We start from the raw sequence: 18,885 nt of genomic DNA, 5'->3' as shown, positions 1-18,885 counted from the left end.
CTCATTATTCTCAACCTCTTTCTCCTTTTCAACTCCCTCGAATTTTACCTCTTCAGTCACAATTCTCTCCTCCAGCTCTTTCTTCATACTATAACGCTCATACTCACTCTTCATGTATGCTAGATCAATACAAAGTTGCTTAGAGTTAAGCGACACAAGCCTGGTACGACGGCCATTAAATGTGAAGAAATACTTATTAATGTGAAGGAATACTTATTAGTATATCCATCATATTTGACTTCTCGATTAAACATCCACCATTGTCCCAACAGCACATGCGTCACTTGAATGGGAACCACATCACACAACACCTCATCCACGTATTGACCAATACGAAAAGGAACAAGTGTGTGCTTAGTAATCCAAATATCACCACTATCACTTTGCAACTTGTAAGGGCGAAGATGATCAATGGTTGGAAGATTCAATTTCTCAACCAAGACAGTACTTGCGAGATTAACTTCACAACCCTTATCAATTGCTAAGCTGCAAACTTTATCCTTGATATGGCAACGTGTATAAAACCAATCATTTTTTTTGATGATTTCCAATTGCTCAGTTATCTCACGCAATGCCACAGTATTTACTCCTTTAGGCACAAGATGGTGAAGCTCCAGTTGAGCATTCGTTTGTCTCATACTTTTATTACCTGCAAAACTCAACAAAAATTAGTAGAACAGTCCTCACTCGCTCCCTTACGTGTTTCACTCCTCTCGTGTTTTCACTCAAATGCTTATGTCACTCTAATGCTCTCACCAATTCACTCCTCAAGCCAATTGATTGTTTCCTTTGAAGAAATCAGAAATTGCTCAAGGAAATTCAATCAAACTTTAATCAAGTAGCTCCCAATTGTAGCAAAGGAACAAGGAACAAAAGTAGAAACGGAAAGCTCAAGTAATGAATTCGACAAGTAATGGAACGAGGAAGAATTGATGTAAAAAATGTCCAAGTACAATGATGGAGTTTCCCAAGTGTTTACTTAATTTCCTAATTGATTTTAGGAATCAAGTTAGGTGTAGAACCTCTTTGGAAATCTCCCTAAAGTCGGCTAGGACTTCCTTAAAATTTTCCAGATTTGGTAGCTTCCTAACCCCAAAAATTTTCCAGAATTCCCTTTTCTTAAATCTCTCTCATAGTCGGCTAGAACTTCCTGAAAAATTTTCCAGATTTGGTAACTTCCTAACCTCTAAAATTTTCCAGAATTTTGCTTCTAAAAACCTTCCATAAAACTCGGCTATACTCCCCTTCAAAGAACAAGCAATTCGGCCCTCCCCTCTTTGCTCCACACAAGGACAGTTTTGACGCTTGGTGCTAAACAATGGCTTCACAAGATGACACAAGCAACGTCACCCAAGAATACCCCAAGCGGCCTGCTCAAGAAACTCCCAAGAGGTTTACTCCTAAGCCAAGAAAGCCCCGTATGGATGCAAGGCCGTACAAGAAACTGTTTATACGTAGGGAGGTGCAAATCTTCAAGAATCAAGATGGTCAAGATCCTAAAAAAACTCAACGGGTGATACAAGTGATCAAGGCTCAAGGTGTGCAAGATTTTCAAGAGGAGGTTGGTCAAAACTTTTGAGTAGTCTTTTCTTGATGTAATTTTCTGGTTTGTTGGAACAAGTGCAACAAGACAGAATTTGGCAAATAAAAGTGCGGCTTCCTTCTTTGTTGTTTGCTACCCGAATGCCTTTTCTCTTTTCCTTTTTCTGTTTGTTTTTTTTTTTTTGACTCTAAGAACACACAATTACTCGGCTGTTTTTTTTTGGGTAGAATTCCAGAATTTAATGTCAATCCAATGTTCTCCTTCAATCCTCCAATAATTATCAAGACATGTATCAAAGTTTCAAGACTTCAAGATTAGTTTCAAGAAACCCTAGATTATGGTAGTCCCTCTCCAAGATTCCAACCCCAAACAAGTTCAACCACAAAATCAGTTTAGGAAATTAATTAAAACAACTTGGTGGAATAAACTAAAGTTTGGACAGATTTGGCAAGAAACTTGCGCCCAAGGAAACCCTAGCGGCTGGATTTTTTTTTTTTACTCTAAACCAACACAAAACTTCAAGAACAATATAACAAGACACCAAAATAAGAAAGAAACACAAGTTATGAACAAAAGTTTTTTTTTCGGGATGAACAGTGTCGCTACAGTAGCGATGAACAGTATCGCTACAGTGCGGCGCGGTGAACAGTATCGCTACAGTAGCGATGAACAGTACGATGCTACAGTACCCTTTTTTTTTTTTTTTTTTAATAACAATCGGACTTGACACAAAGAAGACACGACCAGAATTGCAAAATAAAATTGACTAGAAAGCTTACGAACAAACTCAACGGGATATACTTGATGTCGTCGACTAGCTCTGAATACCAACTGATGTGAGACGGATCTAGACGAACACCAAGTTGGGATGTTTTGCGGAACTTTGACCCTTCTAGAATCACGAGCCACGAACTAAGGAGATTCCTTAACCCACGACTAGCCAGTTTAGTGAACCAAAAGTATAGATAGAAGAACGCCACAATCAAGGAGACTACTTGATTGATAAGTTCGTTGAACAACTTGAGATTAATTCTCAAGTATTCAAAGGAAATTCTCTTGAGGCAAGAGAGAGTGAATAAACTCACGAATATTTTATAAAATCTGACTTCTTCCCTAATGAATGAAAACCTAGGCTATATATAGCCTTACAAGAACAAAACCCTAACTCGGCTAGGCTAGGCCTTTGGCCCGATTCCACTACTCAAATCCACTATCTAATGGTCAGCTTATAATTGATCCAATGAAGGCTTTAAGCTGGCCCAACATAACCCAATAAAGCTAATTAACCAACTTAAGTTATAGTGAGCCTAGACTCTATAAATCGGATCCAACTCAACATGAGGTCTTGGACCGAATTTATTCCTAGCAAATAAAATAGGAATCTAGAAAATAAACTACTAACTATTACTAAAAGATTCAATCTCTTGCAGCCCAAAACATGGCCCATAAGCGGCCCATATTTCGTATCACAAATCCAAAGCAATTCCAGTCAAAACAGACGATTACAATCGCAGTTCGCACATTCTGATCACCCAGAACAGCAACAGTAAAAACGATATATCTCATTCTACACAACTCCAAATGCCCTGAAATTTTACAGGTACCTCAAAAACATCAATACCTACAACTTTCATGTTTTGAGCCAAGGCCAATTCGGCCCCTAACCATGAGATACAAAACCGGACAGAAAGGGGGTTATGAAACCCTAACTTTTCACATTTCCTTCCAAACCCAAAATTGGTTGCAATTTCCTATCATTTACATCCACTAGAGTCATAACCCCTCATTACCAACCATCATAAATAACCACAAAATCATGATCACATTAAACCAGAAAATTCCTCAAAAAAATAAAAACTTCACCAATTCATTCCAAACCAAGAAATAAACCACAATTTTCAACACTATAGCCACCACTAGGCACAAATTAAACATCATTAGGTGTAAGAGGAAGTGTAATCATCACTTACCTAGTAAACAAGAGAGAGGGAGTTGTAGAACACCTTAGCTTCCTTAAAAAACTTCACCAAACAACTTACTAGCACCTAATGGAAGACTTTTATGGAGTAGAAACTAGTTGATGCAATTGGTTTGGAAGATTTGAGCTAGTTGGAAGCTTAAAATTGGAGAAGTTTTCTTTCTTCTTGAGCTTAAGGTGGCCGGCCAACATGGAGAAAGAAAGAGTGAATTTTTAGTCAATTTTTGAGATATTTAATCCAAGGGTAAGAAAGGTCAAAAAGGTGAATAGTTGTCTTAGGCTTCAACCACTCACAAAGTGACACGTGTCACTTCATTAAATGCATTTCTATCCTTTTGTTTCCTCTCACATCAATCACTTCACCTACTCTACTTATCTCTTAACACCTGATAAATTTTAACCAGTATCCGAAACTTAACCTTATTGGCCGAATTTTTCCGAACTTTCGCACTAGTGGGTCCCACATCCGGTATACACTCTTAATTTCTCAAAACCTATTTGATACTAGAAAAATCATCCAAAAACTATATCTGCTCATTAAAAATATCTAGAAAATTTCCCTACTAAAGAAAACGCAGAAAACAAGCCATTAAATAAATAAAACCCTAGAAAATGGGAAAAGTACGGGTTCTCACACTTATACTTTTCGGGGCGTCACACTCTATATAGTTAAAATTCAATTAAAGTTCATTTACAGAACAAAGTTAAATTTAAAGTACGTACAAATAAATTGTACAGGGGCTGGGGAGTGGATGTTCCGACGAGAAAAGTACAAATAAATGTATGGGGGTTGGGGACGAATGTTCAAATAAGTTAAATACAAATAAATTGAATGATAGTTGGAGGGTGGATGTTCAGATTAGACAAGTGTACTATTGTAATTTCTGAATTTTTTAGAACAATGAAGTATAATACTTCCTTATAATGTATCAAGGGGAAAAATCCATTTTTCATCCTCAAACTTTGTGACTAAGACACATTTGGTCCCCAAACTTTTTGACCAGACACATTGAGTACATGTATTAACTATTTTTTGCCACATTTAGTCAAAAAACGGGAAAATTTTCAATTTGGACGGTGAAACCCACGTGGCCGTTAACTTATGCATCGGGAATCAATGCAAGTCAGACTAAAGTCCACACATTCTCTCTCTAATGCAAGTCGACACAAATAGTGGAGTTTTGGTGTTTAAATCAGTCAACTACAATATCAGTTCCTCTTCAATCAGCAAAAATTCACTATTTCTCTGACATCCACCCTGTAGTTCGCAAAAAGGGAATTGAGGAGATGATAACGAATTTCCCTGTTGTTCCCAAACAGGGAACTGAGAGAATTAAGGTGATGATCTCGACCAGTTTGTAGAATGATATTCCAAATAAATTCAAGAAAGATATACCATGCCTTAGGCTACACCTACTAAACTTGCCGAGTTTGCTACGGAGTGACCCAGTTAAAATGCGTTCTTGCAAGCTTGACTAACTAATGGTCCGCCACACAGAAGTAATAGCAAATAACAACATGATTTTTTATCTTCACAAGCACCATAACTAATAACAGAAATGAAAATAGTCACAAAATCAGCAGGGACTAATCCTGTTTGTTGTCTTCTGATGGGTTAGCCAGAATATAAGTCAGATCAAGAGAATATTGTGTTGCTCTAATTACCTGGATCTCCCAAGGAAAAAACTTATCAATCTCACAAAGAGGGGCCAGAGTTCAGTTTTTGCAGTAGAAAAGATGTTGTTAGTTTCCAAGTTACTCTTATTTGAAGATCCAGTGAGAGACTGTGGTGCGGCCTGCAAGGAGACTTTTTCAAATGGCTTTAACAAATCGATGTGTGTCTCACTGGAAAGTGAAGACAGATGGGATGACCCGTTCTGCAAAATCAGAAGAAACAATAGATTCCTAACTACTTAACTTCAAAAATCAAATTTAAAAATAAAGCAAAGAATTCTAAAAACTACAAGTAAAATTACTGAGTTTACCTCCCTCCTTCCTCTTTTGTTACATAGTTTTGGTAAAAAGGCAAGGATGAAAAAAATAAAAATAAAAAAGAAGAACTCTTACCTCTTCAAAGAGTAGCATAAGGTTATTCCATGCATCAGGGAAAGGTTCTTTAACAGCTAAACTTCTCGTGCAGTGGTACAATGCCAGGAAAGCATCGCCAACATATGTTGCTAACAGTGCCAGCTGCAAAGAAACACAAATTTTAAGATCGAGGAAATATACAGTAGAATAAGTTTAGCAAATGAATTTGAATGTAGAAACTTCTTAAAAATCAGGATTAAACAATTGCTCCAACTGTTGCCAAAGAATCAATCTAGAAATGAAACAAGGTCCGCAGGATGGTTTCAAAAGTGACTTTTGTTCGCCAATTCAGGCTTGTCCCCAACACTAGTAGAGAATTTGGAACTGAAAATAGTGTAAGAGCAAAAATGACAGATACAAAGCTTTTCTAACATTCTAGAGCTAAACAAAGCCTGTGTTCATCATTAAGTAATATGAAGAAACCTACTTGATTATGGGGATTCCCGCTAGCTGGCCATATCCTGCTTGCTTCTAAGTAGTAAGTAAACGCAACCGACCATTTAGAAGCATCCTGTTTCTTACAAAGCTCGCCATATCTAGCAAGATCCCCAAGACATATTAGAAAGCGGTGGCATGCAAACTGACACTTGCTCAATTTCATTTGTTCAGTAGAAAATGAACTCTCCTTTGTTATACAAGAACACCTCCCCTGGCAGACCACAAACTTCTCTGAAAGCCTTGGTCAAATTGCTATAGAAGTCAGTCGCTTCAGACAGGAATGTCTTGAATCACTCCCAGTACACTCAAAGCTTCGTTGAATCACTCCCCTACCTCTGCTAATCTCACGCAGCTTTTCACTCCACAAGCTCGGTGGGAAAGAGATAAACTTGGAGAGGAAAAGGAGCTCCACCCTTAGACTTTGAGTGTACTTTTAGTCAACATTTTGTGTCGACTTGCATTAGAGAGAGAATGTGTGGACTTTAGTCTGACTTGCATTGATTCCCGATGCATAAGTTAACGGCCACGTGGGTTTCACCGTCCAAATTGAAAATTTTCCCGTTTTTTGACTAAATGTGGCAAAAAATAGTTAATACATGTACTCAATGTGTCTGGTCAAAAAGTTTGGGGACCAAATGTGTGACGCCCCCACTTCTCCCTAAGGCGAACCAAAGGGTATCCGCGGAACGCCTGCCCAGCTCTCGCCAGGACTCACTACAATCCATCATTCAAAAGCTCGAAATACTTTAAGTAACTTCAATACATAATTAAAGTACTTCAAATATCTCACACTTACAATTATGTAGCTTTCAAGCTTAAATACAACCCAACGGAAAAGGGTACAATAGCCATCCGTTATAATATAACTTAAAGTTTTCAAAAGAAAACAATCTAGTACTACTCACGAGCACCCTTGGTCTCGAACCCTGTAAAAGAAATCCACAACGTGGTATGAGCTACACAGCCCAGTGAGATTCCAAGACACTCTAACAGTTCAAATAAATCAAGTAAGTTGGGCATATCATATGCATGGTTCAAGGTTACACAATGGCATGTTATCATGAGGTGGTAATCATTGTACGGGTAATTTGAGACATTTATCATGGTATGAGACATTAGCATGTATAGTTCACGAGTGATTGGAGCTTATTACAGGCATAGCTCAGGATTTCATGTTGGCATTTTAGCACGAAACAATCATCATGATACCAGGTAAACATATACTGTAGGATACGGTGTTCCAGTGGAACTCTGTCGGTCATCTGCACCTTATGACTTCCGGATCCCCTCGGTTTGACTGGCCATCACCTTATCCCTCCAGTGGTAATACTCGAGTATACCGAAACGGTGTCCCAAGGTTCCAACCTACCCGACCGAGCCCAGTCCTGGCTCGAGTAGGTTAGTAACGATGAGCAGGGCCCAATTCAGCTTAGAGCTTACAACATGCACAAGTAATCAAGTAATTCGGCAAAAGGTAAAATTCATCATTTGAGTAGGTCGAGTGAGGTAAAGTGCACACTCGCCTAACAATGATGGACAACTTCATATAACATGCGATTCATGATAATCAAGTGATCAAGTAAGTTGGTGATTACGTAAGCAGATAATCAAGTAAGCAAGTAGCCGAATAGATTAGAAAACGGTAAGTAAACATGGTTAACGGTAAACGGTTAACGGTGGTAATTACGGTTAATTGGTAGACATATGTCATTTTAATAGGCCACCATTGGCCGTTTTCACTTTTTCCACATAAGAGTCGAGGAGATTCACTCCAACCGACTTATGCTGTCATAGCATAATTAATCATTTAAACACATCATGTAGATATGCTCTCCAAGCATTTCATATCTAATATTTCAAGTAATCACATAAATATGCTCTTTAAGCATTTCATATCGAATAGTTCAAATATACATATTTCAGGTATTTCATGTCGAGTAATTCAAGTATACCTTATTCAGATATGCATGAATGTGGTAAATACTTAACATATAGCACTTAACACTTAACACTTAATAATCATGGGTTATGCATGTCATAGACTTATTCCAATTACGTATTCCTATATGGAACACTCACCTATAGCAACAAGAGAGTAATACTCAAACAAATGTCTAGACGTCCACTTCGAGTTCCTCTTGAAGGTCCCCTTGAGCGCCTGGGCAAATAACCATCAACTATTATACACTATCACTTAGAACCCCTACTTATCAAAGAAGGTTATACAATCTAAGGGGAATTCATTAATTGGGCCTTAATTATTAATAATCGAGGCTCAAGAGTAAAGTTTTAAAGTCTAAAGAGAGAGACTAATATTTTCCATGAAATCGAGTTCAAAATGTTCAATCGGTATCGAGAAAAGAAGGCAAGTTTCCAAAATCTCATTTTCTAAGAAATTGACAAATTTCAGCTTTGGGTGTCAATTTTAGAAAAATCGTATCTTGCACTATGTAGGTCCAAAATTGGAAAGCTTGATACCGTTGGAAACTTCTTCAAAAGCGATAAAAGTTCCTACAAGATACTTTTCCATGATTCCAAACAGAAGGTATTCAAAAATTGACTCAAAGTTGCTGCTTGGGACCATTTAGACAGTTTCGGGGTTGGTTTTTGACCATCTTTGAAAATCCGGCAAAATTCATACAATACGAACTAACCTCCGAAATTTAGAACTCAATTAGAGCTACAATCAAAGTTTAAAACAAAATAAACGGTACAAGAATTGAAGTTTTGAGCGCCAAGATATAGCAGCTCAAAGTTGGCTAAAAATTCCTCCTCGATCAAGAATTTCCAGATTTAAACATGAACTTTGGGACTTTGTTTGAACATCTAAACAGACTTGAAATAGCACCAAATTTGGTATGATTATACTACCATATAAGGGCTATTCCTCTGTCAAATTTCATAGAAAAATATGCACGGAAAGTCACTTAACGAAATCACTCAAGTTTCCAAATTTTTAAGGCAAAGCTGCCTCGTGTATGAAAATTTCCTTTTTCTAAACTTTTGACCAAGGGAAGATACCTAAAACATGTCTCGTTTATGATAATCAGGTCTAGCAAGAATTCAAAATACATTTGATAGGTGATTTACATCAAGAATTTCGAAATAACAAGTCCCAAGTCATTGTTAGTTACAAATCTGTCCAAGTGGAAAATTCTATCACTGTAGCTGTTTCAAACTTTGGCCACAACTCACTCAATTCAACTTGGAATTGGGCGTGGTTGATGGCGTTGGAAAGCTCTCTCATAAAGCTGAATTTTCTCAGAAGAAACCATTTTCAAATTCCATTCACAAACAGCTCGTTTTTGAGCATGAAGATACAAGTCCTGTCCTGTCTCCTGGAGAGAAACGAAACAGGACAGTGATTTTCAATCGAATGGTGTTGCTCACTCAAGTGGAACTAGAATGTACATTTGGTACCAATGGAAAGATGGGAATGTCTAGTTTCAAATGCCACCGACGGCACTCAATTTCGACATCGGAGTAAAGAGTTATAGCCGATACAAGATGACTGCCTGGGCAATACGGGATTCATTTTCCAGTTTTGCTAACTTTGGAAATCAACTCATTTAACCAACCAAATCATGTTATTTTTCAATGAAATTTTGTACACACTCCCAATAACATGTAAACAATATAATCAAGTCATTAGAACCTCAAAATTGTGCACAAAAATGGTCGGACAAGGCAGGGGTAAAACGGTCACTTTTGCTCCAAGCACCTCCTATGATTTTCTACCAACAATACAACATTAATCCACTAATTTAAGCACTAAATCACCATTAAATCCATCATCAAGCATGAGATCAGTCCTCAAGACAAAGGTGGGAGTTCATAGAGCCCACCCATTTCATTTTACACCATAAACAAGCTACCCAAATGCAAATACTACCTTATACATGTAAGATGATCTTCATAAAGCAAGATTTAAGTGTTGGATTAACACCTACTTGATTAGAGGATGAAGGCAGAAATTTCGGCCCCTTAGATGCTCAAGAAAACCATGGATAGCAGCTCCTTTTCTTAGCTCAATGGGATCTCTAAATGTTTAGTTAAGTGTAGTTCGAATTTGGAGTGAATTGGAAGAGGTTTGATGAAGATTTGATGAAGGAAAAATGAAGAACTTGGTCTTGTTTTTCCTTGGAGTTGCACGGCTGGAATGAGGAAGGAAAAGAAGAGTTGCACGGCTGTTTGAGGTGATAAAGTGGAGGGTTTTGATCTGGTGTGATGCACCCATGTGAAACTAAAATGTGTGGCTCTCATTGATTCAAATGTTAACTCTTTTTTCCCGCGCGTTTCGTGTTTGATTCCTCTCGAATTTGTTTCACTGGTGCACTAAACCTCTAATGCACTTATATTCATATAAATATTATTCACTCTCAATCGTCCCAAAATAAGGGTCTAAAGTTCCTGAATTTAAATCGCGCGTGTGAAAACGCGTATCTCCAATTTAAGCGCGATAACGCGAAACTTCCGAGAAATTCTTATAACGATAGTACTAATAACTATCACCTGAGTATTTAAACATTAAAATACCAAATTTAGGTCCATTGTACATGTCTCCAATATTCCAAACTTATTGTACTCTCAAGCGGATAAAATCTCCAAGCACTATTCACTATTTTTACTAAACGCGCTCCAGGAAATTAATTCGTGAAATGAGTTACTTTAAAAATATAACGAAGTTATATTACCATGCATTTAGGTCTAATAAGACTAGAAAATATTCCTCGAGGCAAATATCCAATTAAATAATTTATTAAGCCACTAATTAGGCTAAAAAATAATAGTTTTTACGAGTCCTCACAACCTCCCCTCCTTAAAAGAATTTCGTCCTCGAAATTCATACCTTCTGTAATCTCAGACAACTCTGAACCATGTGGTGTGTTCATGTCATGCGTTCTTTCTGATGCCATTGGTCGGTTTCTCCTTCCATTGACTTGTCGAGGGATAGTTCCATTTCCTTGTTGAGCAGTAGTTTCTCGTGGATACCTCCTTGGACAGTCATGAACTTTATGGTTGGTACTCCCACACCCCATACACTTTCGTCCCTTTAGCCAACAGTTTTCTTCAGTGTGATTCGTCCTTCCACAATATCCACAAGTCGGACGAGGTGTTGTGACCTGACTTGCTTGCGAGGTTTTCTTTGATCGTGTCTGTCCTACTGAAGTTCCTCGCGATATAGTTCCTTTTGGTTCATTTATCATGAGTGGTGCAGGAAGTAACAGTCCTACTCCATCCACTTCCTTTCTAACTTTGGGTGGTGGTCCATTTTCTCCTAGTGTACTGTCAGATGTATCTCTTTTCCTTACTTGAAAAGCTCTCAGTTGAGATTTTGTGCTTTCTACCCTTTGCGCTTTTTCGAGAGCGTCACTAAATGTTTCAACCTGTGCTGCGGCAAGGGCATCTTGGATTTCCAAATCTAATCCTTGGATAAACCGTCTTATTTTCTTCCGTTCAGTAGCCACCAATTCTGGGGCATATGTAGATAACTTTGTGAATCGAGTTTCGTACTCAGCCACACTCGAAGTTCCTTGACGAAGATTTATAAAATCATCTTCTCTCTTTTCTTGGACAAGTGGAGGAAGAAATTTCTCATTAAACTCTCTTACAAAGTTTATCCAAGTCTTTGGAGTTTGATCTTTTTCCCACTTATTTCTTATAACATTCCACCATGCTCGGGCTGCTCCTTCAAGTTGAAATACAGCAAAGGTGACTTGTCTTTCTTCTGTGTAATCCAAGGCATCGAATATATTTCTTATATTCTCTAACCAATTCTCAGCCACCTCTGGATCAGGTCCTCCAGCAAACTTGGGCGGGAAAAATTTCTGAAACCGCTCTAAAGCTCGATCCTCCCCTATTTCTTGGTTTTCACGTTGGTTTCCTTGTCCAACACCTTGACCTTGTTGAGCTACTAAGAGCTCTAGGATATCCGTCATGCGAGTTAAAACTTGTCCCATTTGGTCATTTCCTCTCCCAACACTTGACTCAATGTTTTGATCAATACCGGACCCATTAGCTACTCTTTCATTTCGGGGTTGTCTAGGTTGACGTCCCTTTCGTTGTCCTCTAGTTTCCATGTTCACAGCTAGTCTATACACATATGTATAAACCTCACACTTAGCTAAAATTGAACTATACTCATATACCGGTAGCAACATTTAAAGAGGATGAAATCACTTATACAAATAACATTATCACTATGCAAGTAAACACAAACTAGAGTTCATTAAATCATAACACAAATTATGGTCAAGTAAAGTTCATGCCAAGTCAAAGTCAATAACAAAAATAAACAAGTGATTATCACAAGTACATTCATCTCCAAGGCGCAAACTCTTAGGTTCTACTCCCATCGTCTCACTATGAAAGATCACAAGTAGGGATCCACTAGATTAATTAAAACTAGATGATTCTCGTTCCCTAACATGCTCGATTTCAATCCCAACACAAGGATCTTTTGGGTTACAATATTTTCCATCTTCCACTCTTAATTATTGTACCATCTTAACCAAACAATTATTGGTTTCCTGTAACCATTCACATGAAATATCGATTCATTCTTATTCCCCAAAAATGGAGATATAAAGTCCTTATGGTTGCCCTCAACTCTCAAGTACTCGGGTACAAGAATCCGAAATAAGGTAATTCACAGCTCGAGCCGGCCGGTCCCAAGAGTAAATCACCACATTCGAGATTCCTACCCAACATACATATCAAATTCCCTCCAATCATCAAGATAAAGGTTTTACAACCTATAACATTCATGATTCACAGCTTACATTTTTAGAAGGGCACTTAAACCTTTACTCAATCACATAGTAAGGACCATAACACCACTTGGTCCTATCTTGCTCCTTTGTAGAGACCACGTGAATTGGCTCTAAATTTCATCGCTACAAGCAATCATTTAACTTTCAGACCAGTCCCACAGTCCGGCATCCTAAACATTTAAGCCTAGGATACACTACAAATATTTGAAGCCTAAACTCTGATACCAACTGTGACGCCCCCACTTCTCCCTAAGGCGAACCAAAGGGTATCCGCGGAACGCCTGCCCAGCTCTCGCCAGGACTCACTACAATCCATCATTCAAAAGCTCGAAATACTTTAAGTAACTTCAATACATAATTAAAGTACTTCAAATATCTCACACTTACAATTATGTAGCTTTCAAGCTTAAATACAACCCAACGGAAAAGGGTACAATAGCCATCCGTTATAATATAACTTAAAGTTTTCAAAAGAAAACAATCTAGTACTACTCACGAGCACCCTTGGTCTCGAACCCTGTAAAAGAAATCCACAACGTGGTATGAGCTACACAGCCCAGTGAGATTCCAAGACACTCTAACAGTTCAAATAAATCAAGTAAGTTGGGCATATCATATGCATGGTTCAAGGTTACACAATGGCATGTTATCATGAGGTGATAATCATTGTACGGGTAATTTGAGACATTTATCATGGTATGAGACATTAGCATGTATAGTTCACGAGTGATTGGAGCTTATTACAGGCATAGCTCAGGATTTCATGTTGGCATTTTAGCACGAAACAATCATCATGATACCAGGTAAACATATACTGTAGGATACGGTGTTCCAGTGGAACTCTGTCGGTCATCTGCACCTTATGACTTCCGGATCCCCTCGGTTTGACTGGCCATCACCTTATCCCTCCAGTGGTAATACTCGAGTATACCGAAACGGTATCCCAAGGTTCCAACCTACCCGACCGAGCCCAGTCCTGGCTCGAGTAGGTTAGTAACGATGAGCAGGGCCCAATTCAGCTTAGAGCTTACAACATGCACAAGTAATCAAGTAATTCGGCAAAAGGTAAAATTCATCATTTGAGTAGGTCGAGTGAGGTAAAGTACACACTCGCCTAACAATGATGGACAACTTCATATAACATGCGATTCATGATAATCAAGTGATCAAGTAAGTTGGTGATTACGTAAGCAGATAATCAAGTAAGCAAGTAGCCGAATAGATTAGAAAACGGTAAGTAAACATGGTTAACGGTAAACGGTTAACGGTGGTAATTACGGTTAATTGGTAGACATATGTCATTTTAATAGGCCACCATTGGCCGTTTTCACTTTTTCCACATAAGAGTCGAGGAGATTCACTCCAACCGACTTATGCTGTCATAGCATAATTAATCATTTAAACACATCATGTAGATATGCTCTCCAAGCATTTCATATCTAATATTTCAAGTAATCACATAAATATGCTCTTTAAGCATTTCATATCGAATAGTTCAAATATACATATTTCAGGTATTTCATGTCGAGTAATTCAAGTATACCTTATTCAGATATGCATGAGTGTGGTAAATACTTAACATATAGCACTTAACACTTAATAATCATGGGTTATGCATGTCATAGACTTATTCCAATTACGTATTCCTATATGGAACACTCACCTATAGCAACAAGAGAGTAATACTCAAACAAATGTCTAGACGTCCACTTCGAGTTCCTCTTGAAGGTCCCCTTGAGCGCCTGGGCAAATAACCATCAACTATTATACACTATCACTTAGAACCCCTACTTATCAAAGAAGGTTATACAATCTAAGGGGAATTCATTAATTGGGCCTTAATTATTAATAATCGAGGCTCAAGAGTAAAGTTTTAAAGTCTAAAGAGAGAGACTAATATTTTCCATGAAATCGAGTTCAAAATGTTCAATCGGTATCGAGAAAAGAAGGCAAGTTTCCAAAATCTCATTTTCTAAGAAATTGACAAATTTCAGCTTTGGGTGTCAATTTTAGAAAAATCGTATCTTGCACTATGTAGGTCCAAAATTGGAAAGCTTGATACCGTTGGAAACTTCTTCAAAAGCGCTAAAAGTTCCTAGAAGATACTTTTCCATGATTCCAAACAGAAGGTATTCAAAAATTGACTCAAAGTTGCTGCTTGGGACCATTTAGACAGTTTCGGGGTTGGTTTTTGACCATCTTTGAAAATCCGGCAAAATTCATACAATACGAACTAACCTCCGAAATTTAGAACTCAATTAGAGCTACAATCAAAGTTTAAAACAAAACAAACGGTACAAGAATTGAAGTTTTGAGCGCCAAGATATAGCAGCTCAAAGTTGGCTAAAATTCCTCCTCGATCAAGAATTTCCAGATTTAAACATGAACTTTGGGACTTTGTTTGAACATCTAAACAGACTTGAAATAGCACCAAATTTGGTATGATTATACTACCATATAAGGGCTATTCCTCTGTCAAATTTCATAGAAAAATATGCACGGAAAGTCACTTAACGAAATCACTCAAGTTTCCAAATTTTTAAGGCAAAGCTGCCTCGTGTATGAAAATTTCCTTTTTCTAAACTTTTGACCAAGGGAAGATACCTAAAACATGTCTCGTTTATGATAATCAGGTCTAGCAAGAATTCAAAATACATTTGATAGGTGATTTACATCAAGAATTTCGAAATAACAAGTCCCAAGTCATTGTTAGTTACAAATCTGTCCAAGTGGAAAATTCTATCACTGTAGCTGTTTCAAACTTTGGCCACAACTCACTCAATTCAACTTGGAATTGGGCGTGGTTGATGGCGTTGGAAAGCTCTCTCATAAAGCTGAATTTTCTCAGAAGAAACCATTTTCAAATTCCATTCACAAACAGCTCGTTTTTGAGCATGAAGATACAAGTCCTGTCCTGTCTCCTGGAGAGAAACGAAACAGGACAGTGATTTTCAATCGAATGGTGTTGCTCACTCAAGTGGAACTAGAATGTACATTTGGTACCAATGGAAAGATGGGAATGTCTAGTTTCAAATGCCACCGACGGCACTCAATTTCGACATCGGAGTAAAGAGTTATAGCCGATACAAGATGACTGCCTGGGCAATACGGGATTCATTTTCCAGTTTTGCTAACTTTGGAAATCAACTCATTTAACCAACCAAATCATGTTATTTTTCAATGAAATTTTGTACACACTCCCAATAACATGTAAACAATATAATCAAGTCATTAGAACCTCAAAATTGTGCACAAAAATGGTCGGACAAGGCAGGGGTAAAACGGTCACTTTTGCTCCAAGCACCTCCTATGATTTTCTACCAACAATACAACATTAATCCACTAATTTAAGCACTAAATCACCATTAAATCCATCATCAAGCATGAGATCAGTCCTCAAGACAAAGGTGGGAGTTCATAGAGCCCACCCATTTCATTTTACACCATAAACAAGCTACCCAAATGCAAATACTACCTTATACATGTAAGATGATCTTCATAAAGCAAGATTTAAGTGTTGGATTAACACCTACTTGATTAGAGGATGAAGGCAGAAATTTCGGCCCCTTAGATGCTCAAGAAAACCATGGATAGCAGCTCCTTTTCTTAGCTCAATGGGATCTCTAAATGTTTAGTTAAGTGTAGTTCGAATTTGGAGTGAATTGGAAGAGGTTTGATGAAGATTTGATGAAGGAAAAATGAAGAACTTGGTCTTGTTTTTCCTTGGAGTTGCACGGCTGGAATGAGGAAGGAAAAGAAGAGTTGCACGGCTGTTTGATGTGATAAAGTGGAGGGTTTTGATCTGGTGTGATGCACCCATGTGAAACTAAAATGTGTGGCTCTCATTGATTCAAATGTTAACTCTTTTTCCCGCGCGTTTCGTGTTCGATTCCTCTCGAATTTGTTTCACTAGTGCACTAAACCTCTAATGCACTTATATTCATATAAATATTATTCACTCTCAATCGTCCCAAAATAAGGGTCTAAAGTTCCTGAATTTAAATCGCGCGTGTGAAAACGCGTATCTCCAATTTAAGCGCGATAACGCGAAACTTCCGAGAAATTCTTATAACGATAGTACTAATAACTATCACCTGAGTATTTAAACATTAAAATACCGAATTTAGGTCCATTGTACATGTCTCCAATATTCCAAACTTATTGTACTCTCAAGCGGATAAAATCTCCAAGCACTATTCACTATTTTTACTAAACGCGCTCCAGGAAATTAATTCGTGAAATGAGTTACTTTAAAAATATAACGAAGTTATATTACCATGCATTTAGGTCTAATAAGACTAGAAAATATTCCTCGAGGCAAATATCCAATTAAATAATTTATTAAGCCACAAATTAGGCTTAAAAATAATAGTTTTTACGAGTCCTCACAAAATGTGTCTTAGTCACAAAGTTTGAGGATGAAAAATGGATTTTTCCCATGTATCAAGTGGGATTTAAACTTTTGACTTACTTCCTTGTAATGTATTAGGTAGGATTTAAACTTCTGACCTAATGCATGATAGAGTTTTAAGAGACTATACCTGGCCATTAAAAAAAGGTCAATCAAATTAAAAAAAGAGGCCGAAACTATAGATCTTCAGAAATTAGGAGGGAGTATTTACTTTATTTTATTTCTTTTCTTTTGGGAGCTAAAGGAGGCAAATATTGGCAAACGACAACGTTGGCACACGTGATCCTGCATATTTTATAAAGCAGTTATTGATATTTGGACCGTTGCGCATACATTAACGTGACAAATTCCAACGGCTACTTTTCTCTTGGTATCTTTTACTTCTGCTTTACCCTTTTTTACTTCTGCTTTACCCTTTTTCGAACAACTTGCATCATTACAGCTTTTCTCTTGGCTAAAATTCCATGGAGATGAACCCCGAGATTGCCCCTTATGGGGGCGCATTGGTGATGGTGGTGGAGTACCTAGAATCCTCTATGTGCAGAGATCTGCTCTCCAAATTCCCTGACAATTCGGCCTTTGATTTTGACTATTCACAGAGCTCCATTTGGTCCCCTTTGATCCACAGGAAATTTCCTTCAACAACTCCCATCAGTAATGACCGCAGAAATGTACTGAGCTGCGGCCTCTCGAGAAAGCTTGTTTACAATGATGATGAAGGGCTGACCAAGATCAAGAAAGTGACTGCAAATATCAAGAGAAAGTTCACTGATGCTGTTTCTGATAATCTCCTGAAGTATCAAAAGATGAGGAAGAGAAAGAGGAAGAACAGTCTTGATTTTACTCCTTGCCCTTCTTCTAAGCTTCCTTCCACTAGTCCAACACCAAGAAAGGTACTATCATTCACTATTCAGAAATAAAAAACTTAATTTTCGGTGACTTTATTCTGATTAATTATCTGAGTGGTATATTTTTGTGGTGATTTGACTATTTTTCTTGAGGTGTAGAGTAGTGCTACTAATAGCTAATATGTTTTTATCTTTAGCAGTCTCATTAATGAGATAAATTTTGTTGTTTAGGGATGGGTAAAGGTGCTGAAAGCTGCTTCTAAGCATTTCAAAAAGAAGAGCAAGAAGAGAGACTCGTATACTCAGATCAACTTCTCAAGTTGTTTCACGTAAACAGACTCCTGAGAACTGCTTTTCTAGTTTTCTTCACATCGGTCATCTTTTGCTGCCATGTTTCTCATTCTTTTATGTAATTCGATTACTATCATCAAATTCTATTAATAGACCGAATTACTGAGTAGTCTTTAGAAATTTATAGGTTTTGCACATTTTCGAACTTCTATCTTGTCATCATCCTAAAGGTTTAACAGATTTTGAAACTGCAGTTAGGTTGTAACCATCCTAATGCTGCTATTTAGATTACTGGAAATTAACACATACTCTTGCTTAGAAAATTGGGCAGTTCCAGGATGCTGTACACGCTAGTTGTATCTATCAAGATGAATCATGACTGAAATATTATTCATCTCGAATATTTGAATGTCACACATGCCTACGGATATTAGCCACAATGTGCCCGGAAAAAAGAACTGTTGTAGTTATGTTCGTATGTTATGAGGAAGATAACATCAGCAGTAGTGGGTAAC

The 18,885-nt window shown here is 37.7% G+C and overlaps 2 protein-coding genes and 2 long non-coding RNA genes across 4 annotated transcripts; 1 reads left to right on the top strand and 3 right to left on the bottom strand.

Moving 5' to 3' along the window:
• Positions 1-5,077: 5,077 nt before the first annotated feature.
• Positions 5,078-6,222, bottom strand: LOC113758207 (protein SMG7L-like). Its single transcript, XM_027301159.1, has 3 exons — positions 6,037-6,222; positions 5,589-5,711; positions 5,078-5,398 (listed from the first exon to the last, which is right to left on the bottom strand). Exons 1-3 carry the CDS (start codon positions 6,208-6,210, stop codon positions 5,183-5,185), a joined length of 513 nt encoding a protein of 170 aa, XP_027156960.1. The 5' UTR covers positions 6,211-6,222; the 3' UTR covers positions 5,078-5,182.
• A 710-nt stretch (positions 6,223-6,932) lies between these two features.
• LOC113758208 lies at positions 6,933-10,202 on the bottom strand. The gene is made up of 3 exons (XR_003466633.1): positions 9,998-10,202; positions 8,127-8,205; positions 6,933-6,973 (listed from the first exon to the last, which is right to left on the bottom strand). It is a non-coding gene; the product is annotated as an uncharacterized LOC113758208 (long non-coding RNA).
• A 3,094-nt stretch (positions 10,203-13,296) lies between these two features.
• On the bottom strand, positions 13,297-16,558 carry LOC113758206. The gene is made up of 3 exons (XR_003466632.1): positions 16,354-16,558; positions 14,484-14,562; positions 13,297-13,337 (listed from the first exon to the last, which is right to left on the bottom strand). It is a non-coding gene; the product is annotated as an uncharacterized LOC113758206 (long non-coding RNA).
• A 1,109-nt stretch (positions 16,559-17,667) lies between these two features.
• Positions 17,668-18,658, top strand: LOC113758204. Its single transcript, XM_027301157.1, has 2 exons — positions 17,668-18,124; positions 18,311-18,658. The coding sequence occupies exons 1-2, from the start codon at positions 17,696-17,698 to the stop codon at positions 18,410-18,412; spliced, it is 531 nt and encodes a 176-aa protein (XP_027156958.1). The 5' UTR covers positions 17,668-17,695; the 3' UTR covers positions 18,413-18,658.
• The last annotated feature ends 227 nt before the right edge of the window (positions 18,659-18,885 follow it).

This window comes from Coffea eugenioides, unplaced genomic scaffold, assembly GCF_003713205.1.
Source record: "Coffea eugenioides isolate CCC68of unplaced genomic scaffold, Ceug_1.0 ScVebR1_38;HRSCAF=212, whole genome shotgun sequence".
NCBI classification, from domain to species: Eukaryota; Viridiplantae; Streptophyta; class Magnoliopsida; order Gentianales; family Rubiaceae; genus Coffea; species Coffea eugenioides.
The sequence above is the reverse complement of the archived record's forward strand: the minus strand, read 5'-3'. Positions and strand labels throughout refer to the sequence as shown.